A 25,152-nucleotide genomic window follows, 5' to 3' on the forward strand; every position below is an offset into this window, starting at 1 on the left:
GGCTTTCTGTGCACCAAAATTTGAGAGAGATGGCACACCCAGGACTGGCACTCAAGCAGAAATGCCAATCTTAATCTCCCACTATTTTAATTTATGGGAGAATTGGCAAGAAATCAGGCCCACTGTTAGACTGTATGTTTTCTGTGCCAGAAAATGAGACACAGATGCCACACACAGGACTGCCACTGATGCAGATTTGCCAATTTTAATCTGCGCCCTTTTTTTTTTATTCAGGGAGACTAGTGAATAAATGTGGGCCACTGTATTAGAGTATATTTTCTGTGGCAGAAAGTGGCTTGAAGAGCTGTAACGAGAAAAAAAAAGAAAAAAGGGACTGTCCTACAATTACTATCTCCCTGCAGTTATCTCAGCAATGTATGGCAGGCAGCAATAACAAGGAGTGGACTGCTGCACAAATTAAATCAAAAGTGTGGACAAACAAACAAGATAGCTGTGCAGAAAGGAAGGAACAACAGGATTTGTGCTTTGAAAAAAGCAGTTGGTTTGCACAGCGGTGTACAAACAGCAATGCAGCTATCAGGGCAGCCCAATGAGCTACAGCGCTAAGGAAAAAAAATGTAGCCTCCACTGTCCCTGCTAACAAAAGGTGGTGTTGGACAGTGGAAATCGCTACAGCACAAGTGGTTTCGGGGTTAATGTACCCTACCTAACGCTATCCCTGCTTCTGACGAAGCGGCAGCAACCTCTCCCTATGCTCAGATCAGCAGCAGTAAGATGGCGGTCGGCGGGAACGCCCCTTTATAGCCCCTGTGACGCCGCAGACAGCAAGCCAATCACTGCAATGCCCTTCTCTAAGATGGTGGGGACTGAGATCTATGTCATCACGCTGCCCACACTCTGCGTCCACCTTCATTGGCTGAGAAATGGCGCTTTTCGCGTAATTTAAACGCGACTTTGGCGCGAAAGTTGCGTACCGCATGGCCGACCCCACACAGGGATCGGGTCGGGTTTCATGAAACCTGACTTTGCCAAAAGTCGGCGACTTATGAAAATGAACGATCCGTTTCGCTCAACCCTAGTGAAGAGCGGATGCGTTGGAATAACGATTAGCTAGATAGATGACCCTGGCTGCTGCATTAAGGATAGACTGGAGAGGGGAAAGTCGAGTGAGGGGGAGGCCAATTAATAGAGAGTTACAGTAGTCCAGGCGGGAGTGGATCAGGGCGACAGTGAGGGTTTTTGTTGTTTCCATGGTGAGAAAAGGGCGGATTCTAGAGATGTTCTTTAGGTGTAAGCGGCATGAGCGGGCAAGAGATTGTATATGGGATGTGAAGGAGAGATCGGAGTCAAACATGACACCTAGACAGCGCACCTGCTGCCGGGGTGTTATTATGGTGCCACCCACGGAGAGGGAAACGTCAGGTTTAGGGAGGTTAGTAGATGGCGGGAGCAGAAGAAGTTCAGTTTTGGAGAGGTTGAGTTTCAGATAGAGAGCGGACATGATTTCAGAGACTGCGGACAGACAGTCAGTGGTGTTCTGTAGTACAGCAGGAGTAAGGCCAGGGGATGACGTATATAGTTGTGTGTCGTCGGCATAAAGATAGTACTGAAAGCCAAATCTGCTAATGGTCTAATTAATATCCCTTCTTTTTTTACATATTCCTCACTAATAATGTTAGTAGAGTGTGTTTGTGTGTGTGCAAAATTTGGGGGCTCTAGCTGTTAAAATAAAGGGTTAAATCATGGAAAAAACTGGCGTGGGCTCCCGCACAATTTTCTCCGCCAGAGTGGGAAAGCCAGTGACTGAGGGCAGATCTTAATAGCCTAGAGAGGGACCATGGTTATTGTGTTTTCTTTGTTTTTTCTTTTACAGAGGATATGGGTTTCAGTGGATTAGGCGTAAAGGTGAGTATAACTTTTTATTTTTTATTTCAAATAAAGGTGTCAATGACTTTATTTAAATTAAAGGACTTTATTCAGGGTGTTTATTATTTACAATATGACTCTGGGATAAGTAATTGGGCATCTTATAAACGCAGGTGTGAAAATACAAGTTCAGGATCACATTGATTTGCAAGATAAAATAGGATTGCTCTCTGATTAGTATTATTCTATGATTCCCTGCTCATTTGCAATTTTTTGTGTCCAAATCCATAGAACCTCCGTCCCCTAAGATGACATTTGGTAGGTGGAGCTTCATCACCACTTTTAATCAATCTCATGGAATAATTAAGAAACTGTTGTCAAAGTACTGGTTTATACTTAGAGGAGATCCAATACTCTCACCTGCTCACCCCAGAACGATATTTCGCAGGAATCGGACGTTACGCAATTTTATTGCACCTAGTAATACGACTAAAAATTCCAGAAATGGTGATTCGTATGTAATCCATAGGCAAGGTGTGGTCGCATATTTTGCGCATGTAATGTTGTGTATGTAATCCATATGACATCTGTAATGTGAATTTTTCACGCAACCTGACAAAATGGACATTTAACAGTTTTTGAGGCTGAAATTAATTTAAATCAGCATCAGCAACCCTATTTAAGGCCTCTACAACAGGTGGCACCCTCCCATATGGCCATTTTGTGGTTGTGCATCTGTTAGTGTGTTGTGGTAACCTTTGCACCATGTCTGACCTACTGCACTTCACCCCAACTCAGCGGGTTTTGTTTAACTGGATCTTGTCGCATCGGTTTGGCCAGCCATACTCTGTGATTATAGATCCGCGAAGGAGGAGAAGAAGAATGTGGGTGCATCCTCTTTTGACTAAACGCCTCACTAAAGGCCATTTTCAGAGGCTCTATACAGCTCTGCGGGCACATACTGACAAGTTCTATCTGTACTGTCGCATGACCATCAGAACCTTTGATATATTGTTGGAGATATTACATCCAAGTATCACCTATCAGGACACAAGGATGCGCAAAGCCATATCCGCAGAGGAGCGTCTTCTCCTTACCTTACGGTATGTATTCAACATCCTCACATACTGTATGTTGATGATTTTTTTTGTTTATGTGTTGTGTTCTAGCAGGTTTTTTCAAGTATATGTGTACATTAGGGCACAAGCAGATCCAAAAAAGTGTGTTTAATGTTATAGTTAAGCACCCTAGGTAAATTTTTCATTTTACAGCGTTAATCATGTTTTTTAAAATATCCAATTTACTTGTGCTTCTTCATGTTTTGTGCGAACTCTTGTTACATACCTAATATTCCTTTTTTTACACTTTCAGCTTCCTGTTTACTGGCTTGTCGTATGCGGGACTACACCTGGAGTTTCTGATTGGCCGGTCGACAATTTCGGGCATTGTGCGGTCAACCTGTAGTCAAATATGGGCTAAACTCCAGGAACTTGTGATGCCTGAGCCAAAACAGGCTGATTGGCTCAAAATAGCCCTTGGGTTCCAGGACACTTGTGACTTCCCAAACTGCGTTGGAGCCGTGGATGGGAAACATATCAGGGTACGTAAGCCGCCGAATTCTGGCTCCCAATTCTACAATTATAAGCAGCTTTTCTCTGTAGCTCTGTTAGCTGTAGTTAACAGTAACTACAGTTGTATAATTGTGGACATTGGGACCTATAGCCGAACTGGAGACTCTAGGGTCTTCAATTCGTCCATTATGGGTCAGCGGCTACGTGACAACCAGTTAGATCTCCCACCACCACAACAACTCCCAGGCTCCAATGCGGAAGCAGTGCCTTTTGTTCTTGTTGGAGATGAGGCGTTCCAACTGACGAGACACGTCATGAGGCCTTATCCCCTGCGCAACCTGGACCACCAGCGGAGGATCTTTAATTTGCAGCTTTCTAGGGTGCGGAGACTGGTAGAGTGCGCCTTTGGTATTCTGGTGGCCAAATGGCATGTCCTCCAGTCTGCCGTTCAGCTCAGTGAATGAAGTCATAAAAGCCTATATAATGTTGCACAATTTTACCCGCATACATGATTGCTCCTCAGCTGATATTGCTGAACACATGTTGAGCAATGCGATTAGGCCTACACCACAAGGCCCTCGTCCGCGTCGTCCCCTTTCTGGCATAAAAGTTAGGGATGTTTTCACCAATTATTTTGTTTCTCCTCAGGGTGCTACTCCCTGGCAAGATTGTGCTGTTTCTCAGTTGTGATTTTCTTATTTTCCAAATATATTATCAACATAAATTTGTTTGTGCCAACGAAACAGTACTCTGTGTGTTGTATTTCCTTAATTACCAGATGATTATGAACAGAGCATATGTGTGTGATGTAGTAATGATTGTTCCACAAACATCAATTGGTTTTTGATAACATTTTTTACAGCAAAAGCCTTTTGTTGTAAACTCTTAACCATATTTTTGGCATATGGTTTTAATTTTTTTGTTTTTGTATTTTTTTCCAACAACAAAACACAACAAAGTGCAAATACAGCACAAAATAAACAAAAACATGGTTTTGCGTAACAAAGAAAAAAAAAAAATTGACTTACAGATCCCTGTAAGTTGGCGGTGGAGATGGCGGCAACTCAGGGTCCTGTTCAGGGGGCCTTTGTTGGGCCAATTGTCCTTCACCCTGTGAGGAGGCAGTGAGTTGCTGAGTCAAATACAGTCCTTGTTCATATTGGCCAGTTGGGTATTGGCCATAAGGTAATTGTCTCTGGCCCTCATGCTGACGGACATATTGGCTGGACTCATACCCACTCCCAAAATGGCCATGTTGTCCAAACCCAGCTTGTGACCAGCCTACATCACTGGGTCTGGAAAAGTGGCCATATTGGGAAGTTGGGTTGCAGGCTGCCATTTCGTACGGTGCTGGCCTTTGTTGATTTTGGGTTCGGAGAAGTTGAGGTGTTGGCAAACGTGGAGGAGGTGCTTCAAATCCTGATTGACCATGCACCTGTTGAGTTATTTGAAGGCGCAAGAGATTAGTTTGTGAAAGCTGCCTTCTCTCAAGTAATTCAAACACCTCATAGGGGTTATTTGGAGGGCTGCTTAAATCAATCAGGATTTGAATACACCGTCTCACACGTAGCCTCACCTCACGGGGAAGGGGACGAAGGTAACGGGCAAGGCTGCGAGCAAAGGCCTCCTCTCCTTCATCCGTGGCTGCCCTGGCCAAATAATTGAGGACCCCAACGTCCACATCCCTCCTACTGGCTTGTAGCTCTCTCCTTCTGCGGCCTCTGCGTAAAGCCTTAGCTGACTGTGGGGAAGACACCAGTGGGACAGTAGGGCTGCTGCTGTGCCCATGCTCTTCCTGGCTTCCAGGATCAGGTGCTGCTGAGGGTGGTGGTGCTGCATCTTCCACACTTGCTGCTGTCTCTTGTGATGCAGAAGCCGCTGGAAGGATGGAGGTAGAAGAGGCCAAAGATGGACCTGCCACCTCTTCTTCAACACTAACGGGATCAATAACAGCCTCTGACTCAGACCCGGTCTCCCTCTCAGTGAGGTTGGACTGTGTTCTGTTATTAAACAATAAAGCAAAAAAAAGCATTAATAGTTGAGTCATTTGATAACATAATTTTATTAGACATCTGTGACCTCGTCTCCCGGTAATTACCTACACACAACCTCTGATCCTCACAAGATCTCCATCTCTACTCCCCTCTTACCTCCTATTCCCACAATCGTATACAAGATTTATCTCGCGTATCACCCCTACTGTGGAAACCACTACCACAACACATCATACTCTCGCCAAGCATTGAAAGCTACAAAAAGAGCATGAAGACCCACTTCTTCCAACAAGCAGATAACCTGCAGTAACCACCGATCGACCAAACGACTGCATGAACAGCTCTACCCTCGCCTACTGTACTCTCACCCATCCCTTGTTGTAGCTTGTGATGTTTTGCGAGCAGGGTCCTCTCTCCTTCTGTACCATTTTGTTTTTTCATTTTTTTAATAATATTTTTTGGAGAATGTTTACCCCTCCTTACATGTAAAGCGCCATGGAATAAATGGCGCTAGAACCAGAAAAAATAATATTAATACTAATATTTAAAAAAAAAATGTGTTGTGTTGTTTTGACTTACTGTTTTAGATCCATAGTGGCATCCAAAAAGGAAAGACGATCGTAGTAAATGTACTTCCTTTTTTGGGTGGTGCTGCTGACCCACTTCTTGCTGCCTTTCCCGCCGGTACTGGTCCCTGATGCTGCGCCATCATCTCATAACATCATCCACTGCAATGACATGGTAACAAATATTGTTTAAGCTCATTCTGCACATTGCTTAAAACAGTTGGCATTGATAGATCATATTTGATCGATGATAATAAAATGCCTTCTTAAATGATTTGCATAAAGTTACAATTGCTTAAAAAACAACAACAACAACAAAAAAAAGAAACAACACAAGGACAGGGTCCACACCCCTCTGTACCAGTTTGGCGTAAACAAAAATAGTACCCAATGCAACATCCATATTAGCTATGTACGTAAACACTTTCTCATGTTAATCATCTTTGTTTTTTCAAAAAAAATACCATACTAAGGCCAAAAATATTCTTCCTGTAATCATATAGGTAAAGCATTTTTCAAGGTTAATTAATGTGGAAACATGAGTGTACTTACAAAGTTGTGTCTGCTCCGCACGTGGTCGTTGGGCATAATCTGGGAATAGGATCCCACAGATGGTCCTCCAAGCTGCCTCTTTCCTGGCCCGGTTGGAATAATTTAGATCCCGCTGGTCCCAGATTTCTGGCCTTTCTTGGACCAGGATGAGGAGCATATCCACGTTAATGATGCTTGCTATGCTGCTTGCAACTCCGTGGAGGCGAGCACCAGACTTCCGGGATGTCTGTGTGGCTTTTTCAGCTAATTAGCATGTCTGAGCTTCCTGATTGAGGGCTTGGCACAATTCCTGGCACCTGGAGATGTCTGGAGATGTCTGGCATATTTCTTGCAAGTCACACTGCTGGTCCGTGTGTAATTCGTATTTTTCTCGCACCCATAGACTTTCATTAGCGATTTTTTGCGCAATACGCTGACAGATTTTCTACAGCCGTACAAGACCATATAATACGGATCCGTAAAATACGGCAGATAGGAGCTGGGCCATAGAGAATCATTGTACTGTATGCAATCCATATTTTCAGCGCCTCTCATACTTCCGTAAAACTCGCCAGTGTGACGCCGGCCTTATTCTGGCTGTTTTGCCTGTGGAAATTCCAAGTGTCTCTGCTGTACCTCTATTGTGAATGGGGCACGGGAATTCAAATCTAATACAACAGGCACCATTTTTAAAATTAATTCATTTGTTAACTGTCAATCCACTTATGTGGTATATTTGATCGAATGTGGTTGCGGTCTACAATATGTGGGCCGTACCATACAAACAATTCATGCTAGACTCAAGAAACATCGTCAGAACATCAAAAATTGCTTTCTTTTGCACAGTCTATCCAAACATTTTTAAATAATGCATCAGAAAAATTTGCAATCTCTGAAATTAATAATTATTGATCGTATACCTGACACTGTGGCTGACCGTTTTAGTAGCTTAATAAATAAAGAAAGCTTTTGGATTTTTAAACTCGGCACGTTGGCACCTGAAGGACTGAACCTCATGATAGATAAAATGACCAGATAAATATTGTTTCCTTTGATTTATTTTTATTTTTTATTTTTCTTTCTTTATTTTTATTTTTTAATAATAATTTCACTATTTTGATTATATTTTTATATCGTGTGTGTTATTTTTTAGGATGTGATAGGTTTCCACCTTATATATTTTTATATGTTCTCAATAGCTGTTTAGGGCTATACATTGTAAGGCTGGAGCCACACTCAGCGTAAGACAATACGGTCCGTATATTACGGCCGTAATACGCTGAAAAGTCCCCAAAATAGTGGTCCGTAGCTCCTCCGTAGGCAGGGTGTGTCAGCGTTTTTTGTGCATGGCATCCTCCGTATGTAATCCGTATGGCATCCGTACTGCGTGTTTTTCTCGCAGGCTTGCAAAACCGACATACGGCTATACAAGGGATCCATGTGTAAAAAAAAAAAAAAAAAAACATAACATGGACAATACGGACTGATTGGTCGAGGCAACCTTTATGGCATCATCGTCGCCATGGCAACCATTATGACATCTACGTCGATACTGTGCCCGTCGCTGAATCAGAAACGTGGGATTTCTATGTCCTTTATGACATCATCGTCGCTGTGCCCGTCGCTGATTGGTCGAGGCCTGGCGGCGTTTCTGCGCTGTATTTTCCGCACCATGGGCACAGCGGATTTGGTTTTCCATAGGTTTACATGGTACTGTAAACCTGACTGAACACTGCTGTGAATCCGCAGCAGCCAATCCGCTGCGGATCCGCAGCCAAATCCGCACCGTGTGCACATAGCCTAATTCTAAAGGTATGTGCACACGCTGCGGAAAATGCTACAGTTCAATGTAAACCTATGGGAAACAAAAATCGCTGTACACATGCTGCAGAAAAACTGCACGGAAACGCAGCGGTTTACATTCCGCAGCATGTCACTTCTTTCTGCGGATTCCGCAGCGGTTTTACAACTGCTCCAATAGAAAATCGCAGTTGTAAAACCGCAGTGAAATGTGCAGAAAAACCGCAGTAAATCCACCATAAATCCGCAGCGGTTTAGCACTCCGGATTTATCAAATCCGCTGCGGAAAAATCCGCAGAGGACCTGAATACGTGTGCACATACCAAAACCCTAACCCTAACCATAACCCTAGTTCTAACCCCAACCTTAGTGGAAAAAAAAATTCTTTATTTTATTATTGTCCCTACCTATGGGGGTGACAAAGGGGGGGGGGTCATTTACTTTTTTTTTATTTTGATCACTGTGATAGGTTATATCACAGTGATCAAAATGCACATTGGAACGAATCTGACGGCTGATTCGGCGGGCGCACTGCGCATGCGCCTGCCATTTTGGAAGATGGCGGCGCCCATGGAGAAGACGGACGGACCCCGGGAGGCTCGGTAAGTATGATGGGGTGAGGGAGCACGAGGGGTGGATCGGAGCATGGGGGGTGGATTGGAGCGCGGGGGTGGATCGGAGCACGGGGGGTGGATCAGAGCACGGGGGTGGATCGGAGCATGGGGGGGATGGATTGGAGCACGGGGAGTGGATCTGAGCATGGGGGTGGATCGGAGTGCAGGGGGGTTGGATTGGAGCACGGGGGGTGGGATTGGAGCACAGGGGAGCGGACAACAGCACGGGGGGAGCGGACAACAGCACGGGGGGAGCGGACAGGAGGACGGAGGGGAGCGGTGCATAGGACAGATCAGAGAACTGGGGGGGCGATCGGTGCGGTGGGGGGTGGGGCAGACCAGTGTTCGGCCATGGCTGGATTGTAATATTTCACCAGTTTTAATAGGTGAAATATTACAAATCACTCTGATTGGCAGTTTCACTTTCAACAGCCAATCAGAGCGATCGTAGCCACGGGGGGGTGAAGCCACCCCCCTGGGCTATACTACCACTCCCCCTGTCCCTGCAGATCGGGTGAAATTGGAGTTAGCCCTTTCACCGGATCTGCAGGGACGCGATCCTTCCATGATGCCACATAGGCGTCATGGGTCGGATTGGCACCGACTTTCATGACGACTACGTGGCGTCATGGGTCGGGAAGGGGTTAATGTCACCATTAAAATGTCCACCTGATGAAGACAATATTTCCGTTGAAACGTGTTGTGGCTTAACCCTATTCTGGTGTCAGAGTCTTCTTTCTGCGCTCCTTAGGGTATGTGTCCCACTTCAGGATGGCCGGCGCTTTGGACGGAGCGGAAAATTCGCTCAGCCCAAAGCCCCGCCCCCTTCTGGAGAAGCGATGATGATGGATGTGTTCATTGCACACATCCGGAATCATTGCACCCCACACATAGGGCCCTGTGATCTACTTTGCGGAGGCGCAGCGGCGCCACAAGGTAAACGGACATGCTGTGATCTAAAAAGACGCGCTGCATGTCCGGAATCGCAGGGCCGCCGGATGCGTGTTACCACGCATAGTGGAGATGGGATTTCATAAAATCCCCTCCACTATGCTGAAACATCTGGACGCTGCGGATTGAACACTGCGGCTCCACGCAGCGTTCAATCCGCAGCTAGTCCGGATGTAAAACGGCCCGTGGACACATACCCTTAGACTGAGCTTTAATTTTTTTTTCTGTGTCTGTATCCTCCATTGGAGGTGTTCGGCTGGAGCTGTGGGAGGACTTTGCACTTTCCCCCTTCCTTTGGGGCTACCTTCCTGGCGCTCTGGAGCTAACCGTCCACTATTGATTTTACATATATAATTAGGGCAGTGCATGTATAGTTTAGCTAAATTAAATAATTTAAAGAAAAAAATGGTGTGGGGTTGCACGAAATTTTAATAAACTAACAACTGGGGGCAGATGACAACTGTGCGCAGATGTTTATAGCCTGGGAAGGGGGTAACAAACATGGAGCTTCCCAGGCTATTAATATCAGCTCACAGCTGTATATGTAGCCTTTACTAGTTATTAAAATGGGGGACCCCCTCAAGAAAATTACGTGGGGCCGCCCTTATAATTAATAACCACCCAAGGCTAGGCAGAAAGCTGCAGGCTGATATCAATAGCCTAGGAAGGGGCCATGGATATTGACCTCCGCCCAGACAAAAAACATCAGCTCTCAGCCGCCTCAAAAATAGCGCATCCATAAAATTCACCAATTCTGGCACAGGAGAGTGTGTGGCATCCCTGGAATCCTAGTGAACTGCTGGCAATGAGGAGTAGAATTCCAGACCCTGAAATGTTTCCTCATACCATTTGTTAGAGAGGTAGAGAAAAATTGGTAAGGCTTTCTCCTGTTTTTGGTGAGATGTAGAAGACCTGGTATCAGCAGAGGAAGGGGATACAATGTACCCCCTTGTGGCAAGGGCAATAGGAGCCCTACCCGAAACTGATGCTTCACTAGTTGTGGGAAGCAGTATGTGAGAAAACTCACCCAGTGGGGTCAAGACAGGTTAACCTCCCAGTCAGCCATCCTTTATGATATCCAATAGGATGACAACGAGTCAGTCAAAAAATATTATACCCAGCTCTGGCAAAGATGGCAAGATTTAGGATACGAGAGCACATAAAAGATCCACACCTCTTTACTGTCCTGTGTCTTTGTTGGAGGTTTAAAATCCATGACTAGAGAGCCATTAATAGTGTCCTGCTTGGAGTATCGAGTATTTTGTCTCCTAGATGCAGAGCATGCTAACCTCCCTCCTCCCTCTTCATCAGTGAAGGGAGTCAGGGTCATGAATGCTGTGCAGCACCTGCTATAATTTTTCTAACTTTCTCCCTCACTGTTTATGTCGTTCATGATGTTACAGTCATTCACTCTCAAGTACTGCTTGACATTTCAGGTTTCAATGTGCCCTCCTCATGTCTGATAACATCAGTATTCACCGTTGCACTAGTCTGAATCCAGCCACTTTGCTGCATCTGGAGGGGGAAAAGGGTGGAAATGGTAGTGGTAACTTATGTGACCTGCTAGTTGAGCCACAAGAGGAACATGACTGTCTACAACTAATGTCCCATGGGGGGTTTCAGCCATCTTACCAATGTCCAACTAGATAACCCAGACCATGAGATCTTGTAAATGGATCACAGTATGGCATGGATGGCCGATTCTACACTGATTATGCTGTTTCCCTCCATGAAACCATAAAATCAGAACTGCTGTCGCCACACATATCCAACCAGGGAGCTGTACTCCATGCCCTACAACTGCTAGATTTTCATGACTATGGACCTAAATGGAGAGCTTAACCTTTCCTCGCAAGTAAGTCTAACAAGAAAGATAAATCTGTCCAATGCCCGATGGAGGCCCTACTTTTACCAGAGAAAGTTGCCATAGTGAGAGTCAAAGGTCATGCAAAGGATGACTCAACCACAGCAAAAGCCAACCATCTGGCTGACCAGACTGCAAAATCTGCAGTTTCAAAACCAGGAAACAACCCTGCTATAGGGGCAGTTGCACGGGTGGCCTCCGTTGCAGACCCACCTGTGACCTACGACCTTCTCCAGAAGCTTCAACAACAGGATGGTGTTGAAGAATTTGCCTGATGGCAACAGAAGGAAGCTGTGATGTTACCAGAAAAACTGTGACATGTGGAGGACATAGTTTGCCTTCCCCAAGTTCTGTATCCCATGATGGCTCAAGTCACTCATGACAATACCCACCAGTCAAAGCCTGCCATGAAAGGCCTCGTCCACCACCTTTGGTATGCTTCTGGGTTCAGTTTCAATGCAGCCAAACACGTTCAAGCCTGTCTGATCTGTACGCTCAACAATGTGGAATGCACAACTAAGACGCCTATGAGACACACACCGAGGCCCATGTACCCATTCCAGTGCATTCAGAAAGACTACATTCAACTTCCTAAGGATACACTTGTGTGTTGACCTCTTCCTACGTTGGACAGATGCGTATGCCATGTGTATAGAGCCATCACCAATGGTACAGTGAAGAAACTGATCTCAGAAGTCATCTCCAGATACGGGGTGCCTGAGACCATAGAGGGTAATAGAATTATCCGCTTTACTGGAGTGATGCTGGAAATAATGACTGCCCTGGGAGTCGAATAGGCCTTTCATGTTGTGTACCATACACAAAGTAGAGGTAGAGTAGAGAGATTCAATGGGATCCTGAATCTGAAAATCCAAAAAGCCATGGCTGAAACGGGCAGATCGTGGACAGAATGTTTGCCCCTTGCACTATTCTCAATCAAGTATGTGCCCAACAAAAAGACAAGCCTCAGCTGACATGAGGTGGTAGTTGGGTCAACCCCTAGGCTAGGTTTGTATTTTCAACAGCAGCTCTAGATGCAACATGATACGCTGTCTTCTTATGTTATTGCACCTACAAAACACTTGTCTAACATATGATCTTGAGTTTACTATTATTTTCCTCTTTCAAATCCAGATTCTATGGAAGGGAGCCACACCCTGCAGCCCAGAGACTGGGTGGTGGTCAAAAGACACGTCAGAAGAGCCCTCGAGCCTCGATTTGATGGACCCTTCCAAGTTCTGCTGACAACTGAGACGGCCTTAAAGCTTAAGGAAAAGCCCAACTGTATTCTATTTCTCACACTGCAGGAAGACAGCTGACCCAAGAAAGCCAACCAAATTATGTGGATGCAAAACCTGTGCCTTATCATTTTTGCTTTGAAGAATGGGGAGACAGTTACCACTTTCTATTTTAATACTATAGATCCTGTAGTCAGTTATAAATTTGACCTGTGTAACATGGTCTCTGCCCAAGGGTGAAGTGGTGGCGTGGGGACGCCCATAGACTCACCCAAAAGTATATACATGTCACCACCACCAACACTGGCTATGGATCTGATTGTGAGTCCTGAAGTGTGGTGGGGTGGAACACTGGGGAAGACTAGGCCTGCGAACCTTCTGTAGCCTGAGAAAAGACAGACAGCAAGGGTAGAAGCGTTCTTACTAGAATGACTCTGTTACAATCAGAATACATGACCAAATGTTGTACAGTCGGGTCCTGTCTTACCTGTAAGTCTGACAACTGTCTTCCCTTATACTTGACAATAGAGAATCCCTCTATTACAGATGCTGGACTATATGTGATGGGCTAAATATCTTGGAGGACACTGACCGGTTAGGACACTTTTATCTTAAGGATATCAGGGACCGACCTATTCTAAATGAGACTTGTGAAGAGGAAGCAGCCGCCATCTTGGATATGGGGCATAATGCTGGCCTCCTATCAGAGATTGGCCTGACTCCATTTTGTCTCACTCCTGGCCCCCACCTTTTCCCTACTTGAATGAAGACCCTTTAGTATGGTAATGGACTGAGACCAGTGTAGCAGGCAGATGGCACTTCAAGGAAGCCACACCAGCAGGGGGCATGGAGGTGCCTGGGGGCTCAATTAAAGCATACATGTCAGATGGCTACAGGAGGACACGTCTATTGTCTTCCCAGCCGCACCATCTACAACATGAAATTATGAATTATGGATGCATCGTCCGAGGTACAGGCTCAAAAAAAAATATCCTCATAGCACTGAAGAAATTGCACATCTGACAGTGCAGCTCCCGGGTCAGTGAGAGTTCTGGAACCTGAGATATAGAGATCAGCCTCCCACAGCGATCGAATGGTTCCAGGTTTGATCCTGTATGACTGGCAGAACAATCCACATGCGCTTGTACTGCCCGTGTACTGATCCAATCATCCTGAGAGAAGTTATTCCATTTAGTAGGTATAGGGAATAGATTCTGCAAAGAAGCTGAAGGGTGGAGATTGCTAGCCCACCCAGGTACAGGGGGAGGGACACAGAAGGATTAAGAGCTGAGGACACATAGAGAGTCAGACACAACAGAAGATGATGAAGAAATAAGGAACAGGGCATTTGCCAGCCAGAGGGGAGCAAGCACTTGCTTTTTTGGGGCTGCCCGGAAACTAGAAGTCTTGTACCTGTGGAACTCAGAGCTCCCCGGCCTCCACAAGCGACCTTCAACCTGGTCAATTAACCTCCAGCTTTATACCTCTAAGCCTTGTACTATTATTGTTATATTTTACTCTGACTGTAACTCTTGGTATATTATTACTGTATATTTCTTGTAATTATCTAGTGTGCCCTTAAGGAAATTAAACCATAAATTAATTTTGGGCTGATCCTTTTATTCTGATTGCGAATCTTAGAATACCCAGTGTGGTTAACAGGGCAGTCTCCCAGGCGGCCATTTGCTCTAGGTGCAGTTCCGTTATTGACCTGAGAGACAAAGGGGTGCCGGAGAGCTGTGCCTGTGTAGTTACGTCGTGGATTGATGACCTGGGAGGAACCAGTTTTCTTCACAAGACTGAGACCCCGCAATCTTACACTTTCAAAGACTCATTCCTTGTGTTCTTCCCTGTAAGCAAACATACAAACACTATTGCTTTTACTTGCTTAGTTCAGATATTTTCTGTTATAGAAGGAGAAAATACTACAGAGTTTAATCTGCTTCGGCAGTTGTATTTTTCCCCATAAAATCTAAACACATTAAGGCCAATGGAGTTAGCCCCATCCAAAGAATTACACTTGTTTCCAGAGTTTAACGGGTAGCATTGACCCAAAGCACTTACGTTCCTTGTACTGCAGTACCACACCACCACTAACTTGGTACGAGGCCATGTCCTCCTGAATCAGACGGTAGCTAGGCCTGACTTGTGGTGGATGTGTGGAAATGGTGATTTTTTTCAGTACTGCCAGTGGGATGGAAGGGTACATGTGTTATCGTTAAATTCCTGATACCACTCCAGATTGTGACTCAATATACAGACAAGCTCCACAAATATGCAAGGAAAACCACAGACATCAGTATTCCTACTGTTTTCGACCCTCATGTATACATGGATGCTAATAGAGTCCCAAGAGGAATACCAGACGAGTTGTAGGGCAGCACGGTGGCTCAGTGGATAGCACTGCAGCGCTGGAGTCCGGGGTTCAAACCCCACCAAAGACAACATTAGCAAAACGTTTGTATGTTCTCTCTGTGTTTGCGTGTGTTTCCTCTGGGCACTCCAGTTTCCTCCCACATTCCAAAGACATACTGATGGGGAATTTAGATTGTGAGCCCCATGAGGGAACAGCGATGATAATGTGTGCAAAACTGTTAAGCGCTGAGGAATATGTTAGCGCTATATAAAAATAAAGATTATTATTATTATTATTAAAACCAATGATCAAGTAGCAGCCAGATTAGAATCGCTATTCCCCATCGTTATAGCAAATAAAAATGTGGACTGGATAAATTATATCTACTATGACCAACTGTTGTATGCCAACTCTGACAAGTGCATGAATGTGACACCCGTATAGTTTCTTTGCTTGTTGTAGCGCATGTGTGTCCATCCAATGGTGTGACAGGCAGACCCATCTGGAGAATCCAGCAAAGCGGTGTAGGAACACGGTCTTTTTCTGTTAGAGGAGGAAAATATATCTGGAGAAAGTCTGTAAATGGGCACTTCAGCTGGAACAGCCACACACTGCCACAAAACAAGGGAATTGTGAGAGCAGGATTTATACTTAACTATCCTAACTCTATTGTGGATTTTCTACATACCGTATTTTTCGGATAAGATGCACTTTTTTACCCCAAATTTGGGGAGAAAATGGGTGTGTGTCTTATAATGCAGATATATCTTACCGATACCATTGCTGCAGGCCACAGGCTGGGATGAGGGGGTGTCCGGCAGTGCTGCAGGTGCCCAGCGGAGCTGCAGGGGTGTGCGGTGATGCTGTGAGGGTGTCAGGGGTGTGCGGTGATGCTGTGAGGGTGTCCGATGCTGCTGCAAGTGTCTCCAGTGCTGTGGGGGCTCTGCCGACATTTTGTGAAAGGCCAGAGCCCCCGTAGTTCCATGGTTTCCTGTGCGGTGAACTCTGGTAAAACACCCTGCAGCGGCGCGACGCACATCAGAACATCCCCTCATCCCAGACTGCGGCCTGTAGCATCACCCCACTCCTGCCTCCTCCAGCAGCAACCCTGGGACCCTGCTTCACCACAGCCACCACCCCAGGTAAGCAATAAGATGCATGGGTTATAAGAGACACCATTTTATTTTTTAAAAAATGTTTTCCTATTTTTCTCACACTTTGGGGTGCATCTTGCAATCCGGGAGTTTTATAATCCAGAGCGTCTTATAATACGAAATATACGGTATATTATTTCCATCTTACCAAGATGGAGTATGAGTCAGTATGTGTGTGTGAGATAAAATGAATGTCTTTGTCTAAGGCCTGTCGCACACGTCCAGATAATTCCGGTACCAGAAAAATCGGTACCGGAGTTATCCGTGTCCGTGTGTCCGTGTGCTCATGTGGCACATCAGTGTGGCACACGTGCGGCATCCGTGTGCCGTCCGTGTGCCGACTGGGTACCACACGCACCGTGCAGGAAACAGCTCTAGAGTTAAGCGCTGTCCCCTGCTTTGGGTGCTGAATCCAGAATTCATTCCTTCTTCCCAGCAGCGTTCGCTGGAGAGAAGGAATGAAAAATCAGGGTTTTTTTTGTGTGTGTTTAAAATAAAGTTCCCGGTCAGCTCCCACCTCCCTCCGGTACGTGAGGAAACTTCCACCTCTCGTGTCTCCCCTTTTCCTCATAGTTTGTAAGCTTGCGAGCAGGGCCCTCACTCCTCTTGGTATCTATTTTGAACTGTGATATCTGTTATGCTGTAATGTCTATTGTCTGTACAAGTCCCCTCTATAATTTGTAAAGCGCTGCGGAATATGTTGGCGCTATATAAATAAAATTATTATTATTATTATTATTATTACCTCACGTACCGGAGCCACTGACGTGAGAAACCGGCCTAACAGACTTAGCGAAAATATAGGAAAGTTGAAGAAATTAAACCTAAGCGAGAGACACACCTAAACTATTCAGCTGGGTGTAGACAGAATCACATTTAGGCCAGGGTCAGACCTAACGTATAAAAATACAGTCTGTTTTTTACGGCTGAGATACGCAGAAAAGTTCCTGAACAGTGATCCGTATTTAATGCAAGGATGCGATTTTTTCTCCAAAAAGTATCTGTGTGTCATCCAATTGCCGGCTTTTGCTAAGGCTTTTTTCACACTTTCGCTTTTACAATCTGCACAGGATCCGTCAAAATGTTGAAATGATGGATCCTGTGCAGATTGTAAAAAACGGGTGCACTGGGCCCGTTTTTCTGACGGACCCGTCGAGGCTATGTGCACCTGTTGTGTATGCGTCTTCGCAGAGGTTTTCCACTGCGAAAACGTATACACAACACAACCCAGGTTTAAATATAATTTTTTTAAAAATCGCAATATTCTTACCTTCCGGCATCCCGCGCAGCGTTACTGATGCTCGCGATGGCACCCAGGCTGATGAAAGGGAGCGCATGCAGATGAGAGTAGCTGCGGCAGTACTGCTGAGGAGATGGCGCGTGTGCCCACTGGGAGGGCACTGCATGTCATAGGTTCGCCACCTCTGTATTAGGACTAACACAAAAAATTGTATATATGTATATCTCAATAAATATTGAGATATACAAATATTTTTAAACATGGGAATTCTTTTGTTGGCTATAGTGTATACCGTATATACTCGAGTATAAGCCGAGATTTTCAGCCCATTTTTTGGGGCTGAAAGTCCCCCTCTCGGCTTATACTGGAGTCATACCCGGGGGTCGGCAGGGGAGGGGGAGCGGGGGCTGTCTAGTTATACTCACCTACTCCCGGCGCAGTCCCTGCAGTCCCTGCTTCTCCCAGCGCTGCAGCTTCTTCCTGTACTGAGTGGTCACATGGTACCGCTCATTACAGCAATGAATATGCGGCTCCACCCCTATGGGAGGTGGAGCCGCATATTCATTTCTGTAAATGAGCGGTAACTGTGACCGCTCAATACAGGAAGAAGATGCAGCGTCGGGAGAAGCAGGGACCGCGCCGGGAGCAGGTAAGTATATGGGGAGGGGAGCGCTGCGTGATATTTTCCTGCTCCTCGCTCCGGTGCGGCTCCGTCTGCAGCGTCCTCTAGCAGTGACGCTCAGGTTAGAGGGCGCGGTGACGTAGTCAGTGCGCGCCCTCTGCTGAGCGTCAGTGCTGGAGACAGAGCCGCACGAGGAGCAGGTAAATATTGAAAGCGCCGGCGTCCTGAGAAGAGAGGTGAGTATGTGATTTTTTTTTATTATTGCAGCAGCAGCATTATATATGGAGCATCTATGGGGCCATAATCAATGGTGCAGAACAATATATATGGGGCACAGCATTCTATGGAGCATCTATGGGGCCATAATGAATGGTGCAGAGCATTCGATATGGCACAGATTTCTATGGAGCATCTATGGGGCAATAATGAACGGTGCAGAGCATTATATGTGGGGCACAGCGTTATGTGGAGCATCTATGGGGCCATAATGAGTGGTGCAGAGCATTATATATGGCACAGCTTTCTATGGGGCCATAATGAACGATGCAGAGCATTATATGGGGCACAGCTTTATGTGGAGCATCTATGGGGCCATAATGAACGGTGCAGAGCATTATATGTGGCACAGCTTTCTATGGAGCATCTATGGGGCCATAATGAATGGTGCAGAGCATTATTTATGGCATAGCTTTCTATGGAGCATCTATGGGGCCATAATGAACGGTGCAGAGCATTCTATATGGCACAGCTTTATGTGGAGCATCTATGGGGCAATAATGAACGGTATGGAGCATCTATTTTTATTTTTGAAATTCACGGGTAGCTTCTGCATTTCCCACCCTAGGCTTATACTCGAGTCAATAAGCTTTCCCAGTTTTTTGTGGCAAAATTAGGGGGGTCGGCTTATACTCGGGTTGGCTTATACTCAAGTATATACGGTATATACAGAATACTTACGGTAATTTATTTTAGTTTTTTTTTTCAAAAATACTACATGCTCTAGGTTTGATGTTATTTGTTATGACCTGGTGGTCAGGACAATAATGGACCTGGTGGTTAAGAGCACACGGAATGACCTGATAGTTACTGATAATAAAGGACGAGCTCTGGGACGTGGGAACTCTGCTGACCGCAATCCCTAATCCTATCACACACACTAGAAATAGCCGTGGATTGCTCCTAACGCTCCATATGCAACTCGGCACAGCCTGAGGAACTAGCTAGCCCTGAAGATAGAAAAATAAAGCCTACCTTGCCTCAGAGAAATTCCCCATAGGAAAAGGCAGCCCCCCACATATAATGACTGTGAGTAAAGATGAAAATACAAACACAGAGATGAAATAGATTTAGCAAAGTGAGGCCCGACTTACTGAACAGACTGAGGATAGGAAAGGTTGCTTTGCGGTCAGCACAAAAACCTACAAAAAGACCACGCAGAGGGCGCAAAAAGACCCTCCGCACTGACTCACGGTGTGGAGGCGCTCCCTCTGCGTCCCAGAGCTTCCAGCAAGCAAGACAACAATCAAAATAGCAAGCTGGACAGAAAAATAGCAAACCAAAGAAAAACAAGCAGGAACTTAGCTTCTGCTGGGAAGACAGGTCACAAGAACGATCCAGGAGTGAACTAGACCAATACTGGAACATTGACAGGTGGCATGGAGAAAAGATCTAAGTGGAGTTAAATAGAGCAGCCAGCTAACGAATTAACCTCGTCACCTGTGGAAGGAAACTCAGAAACACCCACAGCCACCAGAGGAATTCCATGGATAGAACCAGCCGAAGCACCATTCATGACCACAGGAGGGAGCCCGACAACAGAATTCACAACAGTACCCCCCCCCCCCTTGAGGAGGGGTCACCGAACCCTCACCAGAGCCCCCAGGCTGACCAGGATGAGCCAAATGAAAGGCACGAACCAGATCGGCAGCATGAACATCAGAGGCAAAAACCCAGGAATTATCTTCCTGACCATAACCCTTCCACTTGACCAGGTACTGGAGTTTCCGTCTTGAAATACGAGAATCCAAAATCTTCTCCACCACATACTCCAACTCCCCCTCAACCAACACCGAGGCAGGAGGATCAACGGATGGAACCACAGGCACCACGTATCTCCGCTACAACGACCTATGGAACACATTATGGATGGCAAAAGAAGCAGGAAGGGCCAAACGAAATGACACAGGATTGATAACCTCCGAAATCTTATACGGACCAATGAAACGAGGCTTAAACTTAGGAGAGGAAACCTTCATAGGAACATAACGAGACGACAACCAAACCAAATCCCCAACACGAAGTCGGGGACCCACACAGCGCCGGCGGTTAGCAAAACGTTGAGCCTTCTCCTGGGACAATGTCAAATTGTCCACCACATGAGTCCAAATCTGCTGCAACCTATCCACCACAGTATCTACACCAGGACAGTCCGAAGACTCAACCTGCCCTGAAGAGAAACGAGGATGGAAACCAGAATTGCAGAAAAACGGCGAAACCAAAGCAGCCGAGCTGGCCCGATTATTAAGGGCGAACTCAGCCAAAGGCAAAAAGGACACCCAATCATCCTGATCAGCAGAAACAAAGCATCTCAGATATGTTTCCAAAGTCTGATTAGTTCGTTCGGTTTGGCCATTTGTCTGAGGATGGAAAGCCGAGGAAAAAGACAAATCAATGCCCATCCTAGCACAAAAGGATTGCCAAAACCTCGAAACAAACTGGGAACCTCTTTCAGAAACGATGTTCTCCGGGATACCATGTAAACGAACCACATGCTGGAAAAATAATGGCACCAAATCAGAGAAGGAAGGCAATTTAGACAAAGGTACCAAATGGACCATCTTAGAAAAGCGATCACAAACCACCCAAATGACCGACATCTTTTGAGAGACGGGGAGATCCGAAATAAAATCCATAGAAATATGCGTCCAGGGCCTCTTCGGGACCGGCAAGGGCAAAAGCAACCCACTGGCACGAGAACAGCAGGGCTTAGCCCAAGCACAAGTCCCACAGGACTGCACAAAAGAACGCACATCCCGTGACAAAGACGGCCACCAAAAGGATCTAGCCACCAAATCTCTGGTACCAAAGATTCCAGGATGCCCAGCCAACACTGAACAATGAACCTCAGAGATAACTCTACTAGTCCATCTATCAGGGACAAACAGTTTCTCCGCTGGGCAACGGTCAGGTCTATCAGCCTGAAATTTTTGCAGCACCCGCCACAAATCAGGGGAGATGGCAGACAAAATTACCCCCTCTTTGAGAATACCCGCCGGCTCAGGAACACCCGGAGAGTCAGGCACAAAACTCCTTGACAGGGCATCAGCCTTCACATTCTTAGAGCCCGGAAGGTAAGAAACCACAAAATCAAAACGGGAGAAAAATAACGACCATCGAGCCTGTCTCGGATTCAACCGTTTGGCAGACTCAAGATAAGTCAAATTCTTGTGATCTGTCAAGGCCACCATGCGATGCTTGGCTCCTTCAAGCCAATGACGCCACTCCTCGAATGCCCACTTCATGGCCAACAACTCTCAGCAGGCAAAAACTTTCTAGAAAAGAAAGCACATGGCTTCATCACCGAGCCATCAGAACTTCTTTGCGACAAAACAGCCCCTGTTCCAATCTCGGAAGCATCAACCTCAACCTAAAACGGGAGCGAAACATCTGGCTGGCACAACACAGGGGCAGAAGAAAAACGACGCTTCAACTCCTGAAAAGCCTCTACAGCTGCAGAAGACCAATTGACCACATCAGCACCCTTCTTGGTCAAATCAGTCAACGGTTTAGCAACACTAGAAAAATTAGCGATGAAGCGCCGATAAAAATTAGCAAAGCCCAGGAACTTTTGCAGGCTCTTCACAGATGTCGGCTGAGTCCAATCGTAAATGGCCTGGACTTTAACAGGGTCCATCTCGATAGTAGAAGGGGAAAAAATGAACCCCAAAAATGAAACCTTCTGAACTCCAAAGAGACACTTTGACCCCTTCACAAACAAGGAATTCGCACGAAGGACCTGGAACACCATTCTGACCTGCTTAACATGAGACTCCCAATCATCCGAAAAGACCAAAATATCATCCAAATACACAATCAGGAATTTATCCAGGTACTCTCGGAAGATGTCATGCATAAAGGACTGAAATACTGATGGAGCATTGGAAAGCCCGAATGGCATAACCAGGTACTCAAAATGGCCCTCGGGCGTATTAAATGCTGTTTTCCATTCATCGCCTTGTTTAATACGCACAAGATTATACGCCCCTCGAAGATCTATCTTGGTGAACCAACTAGCCCCTTTAATACGAGCAAACAAATCAGACAGCAACGGCAAAGGATACTGAAATTTGACTGTAATTTTATTAAGAAGGTGGTAATCAATACAAGGTCTCAAAGAACCATCCTTCTTGGCCACAAAAAAGAACCCTGCTCCTAACGGTGATGACGACGGGCGAATATGGCCTTTCTCCAAGGATTCCTTTACATAACTCCGCATAGCGGCGTGTTCTGGCACAGATAAATTGAACAATCGGCCCTTAGGAAACTTACTACCAGGAATCAAATCAATTGCACAATCGCAATCCCTATGAGGAGGTAGGGCACTGGCTTTGGGCTCATCAAATACATCCCGATAATCCGACAAAAACTCTGGAACTTCAGAAGGAGTGGAAGACGAAATAGACAAAAATGGAACATCACCATGTACCCCCTGGCAACCCCAGCTGGACACAGACATAGATTTCCAGTCCAATACTGGATTATGAACCTGTAGCCATGGCAACTAGAGTTGAGCGACCTTGACCTTTTTAGAGTCGAGCCGGGTTTCGCGAAACCCGACTATCTCAAAAGTCGGGTCGAGTGAAATCGGCCGATTATGACGTAAAGTCGGGATCGACCGAAACACAAAACCCAATGCAAGTCAATGGGGCAGCATAGTCGGCAGTGAGTGGGGGCCAGGAAAACACCTAGAGTGCCCATTTTAATGTCAAAACCATCCATTCTTCTTAATGAAGCTTGTCAAGCGTAATTTACCTTATAATAATTGGAAGGCATTTGAAATTGGGGGTCATTTGGCTAAAGTTGTGGTGGGTAGGGCTGGTTCAAGTAATTAGTGGGCCCAGGAAATCTGGACCACGTCACGGCAGTGGAGCAGGGAGAGGTAAGTATTTCAACTTTGCAAGTGCTGTGAACCTGAGCAAGCAGGGGGGGCCCACTCGTTGGCATTGGCACTGGCACAGGGCCCCTCAAAGTACAGCGGTGTGTTTGCACGGCGGGGGCGCCTCCCACCGGCAGCAACACTTTTGCGTACCATGAGAGGCCCTGTGCCAGTGACGTCGCCAACTAGTATTCCTCCCCCCACCTGATGAAGGAACCTGCACTTTCATCTGCACCTTCCTGTTTGTCCCCGTGTAAGGTGGTATGGTATGCGGGAAGGGGGACCTGACTTTCAGCAGGGTCACAATCTTGCAGTGTAGCGTGCACGGGAAATTTTGCGTTATGGGTCAATGTACCAGCAGACTCATCTATCACTGGCTGGGCAATGGGCAGGATGAGGAGGAAACACAGATATAGGCCCAAAGAATAAAGTGGGCTAAATGCAGTTCAAAATTGGTAACACAGGACTAATCAGGGGGCATTGCAGTGGAGGACAACTGGAATGAGAGGCTGACACAGAGAGTAGGCCCAAATCAGAAAGTAGTCGAAATGCAGTTCAAAATTGGCAACAGTAGTAAACAGGCGGCACAGCTTTGTTCAGTGGAGGAGAACAGCAAGGAGTGGCAGACACCGATAGTAGGCCCCAACCCAACTAGTAGGCCAAATGCAGTCTAACATTAACAACTACTTAATGAGCGCCTGAAAACGGAATTTCAGGACAGGAAACCAGGAGAACAGCAAGGAGCGGCAGACACCGATAGTAGGCCCCAAACCAACTAGTACGCCAAATGCAGTTGTTCCGTTTAACCACAATTTAATGAGAGCCTGAAGATAGAAGTTCAGGAAAGGCAACCTGGAGAACACCTTGGAGTGGAACACACCATCTCTCTACACCCCATACCCAATTTGTAGGTCTAATGCAGCGTAGTTTCCAACAACTACTAAACGAGAGCATGATGATCGAAGCATTGGCGAGGAAACCTGGGGAACACCTTGGAGTGGAACACACCATCTCTCTACACCCCATACCCAATTTGTAGGCCTAATGCAGCGTAGTTTCCAACAACTACTAAACGAGAGCATGATGATCGAAGCATTGGCGAGGAAACCTGGGGAACACCTTGGAGTGGAACACACCATCTCTCTACAGTGGAACACACCATCTCTCTACACCCCATACCCAATTTGTAGGCCTAATGCAGCGTAGTTTCCAACAACTACTAAACGAGAGCCGGAAGATCGAAGCTCAGGAAAGGCAACCTGGGGAACACCTTGGAGTGTAACACACCATCTCTCTACACCCCATACCCAATTTGTAGGCCTAATGCAGCGTAGTTTCCAACAACTACTAAACGAGAGCCGGAAGATCGAAGCAATGGAGAGGAAACCTGGGGAACACCTTGGAGTGTAACACACCATCTCTCTACACCCCATACCCAATTTGTAGGCCTAATGCAGCGTAGTTTCCAACAACTACTAAACGAGAGCCGGAAGATCGAAGCAATGGAGAGGAAACCTGGGGAACACCTTGGAGTGTAACACACCATCTCTCTACACCCCATACCCAATTTGTAGGCCTAATGCAGCGTAGTTTCCAACAACTACTAAACGAGAGCCGGAAGATCGAAGCAATGGAGAGGAAACCTGGGGAACACCTTGGAGTGTAACAC

General features: G+C 46.1%; 1 protein-coding gene across 4 annotated transcripts in view; it reads right to left on the minus strand.

The window, feature by feature from the left end:
• Positions 1-25,152, minus strand: part of EPSTI1 (epithelial stromal interaction 1) — a 161,998-nt gene that overhangs the window by 121,852 nt on the left and 14,994 nt on the right. The window contains exons 2-3 of one of the 4 annotated variants that reach the window (XM_069758226.1): positions 5,972-6,120; positions 4,282-5,398 (exon numbers count right to left, since the gene is read on the minus strand). The exons of the other annotated variants lie outside the window; for them this stretch is intronic. Of the exons in view, the coding sequence (XP_069614327.1) occupies positions 4,423-5,398; positions 5,972-5,985 (990 nt within the window). The 5' untranslated portion in view covers positions 5,986-6,120 and the 3' untranslated portion in view covers positions 4,282-4,422. Of the gene's footprint in view, positions 1-4,281; positions 5,399-5,971; positions 6,121-25,152 lie in introns of those variants that run through there. 4 annotated transcript variants of the gene reach the window in all.

Source organism: Ranitomeya imitator, chromosome 3 (assembly GCF_032444005.1).
Source record: "Ranitomeya imitator isolate aRanImi1 chromosome 3, aRanImi1.pri, whole genome shotgun sequence".
In the NCBI taxonomy this organism is placed as follows: Eukaryota; Metazoa; Chordata; class Amphibia; order Anura; family Dendrobatidae; genus Ranitomeya; species Ranitomeya imitator.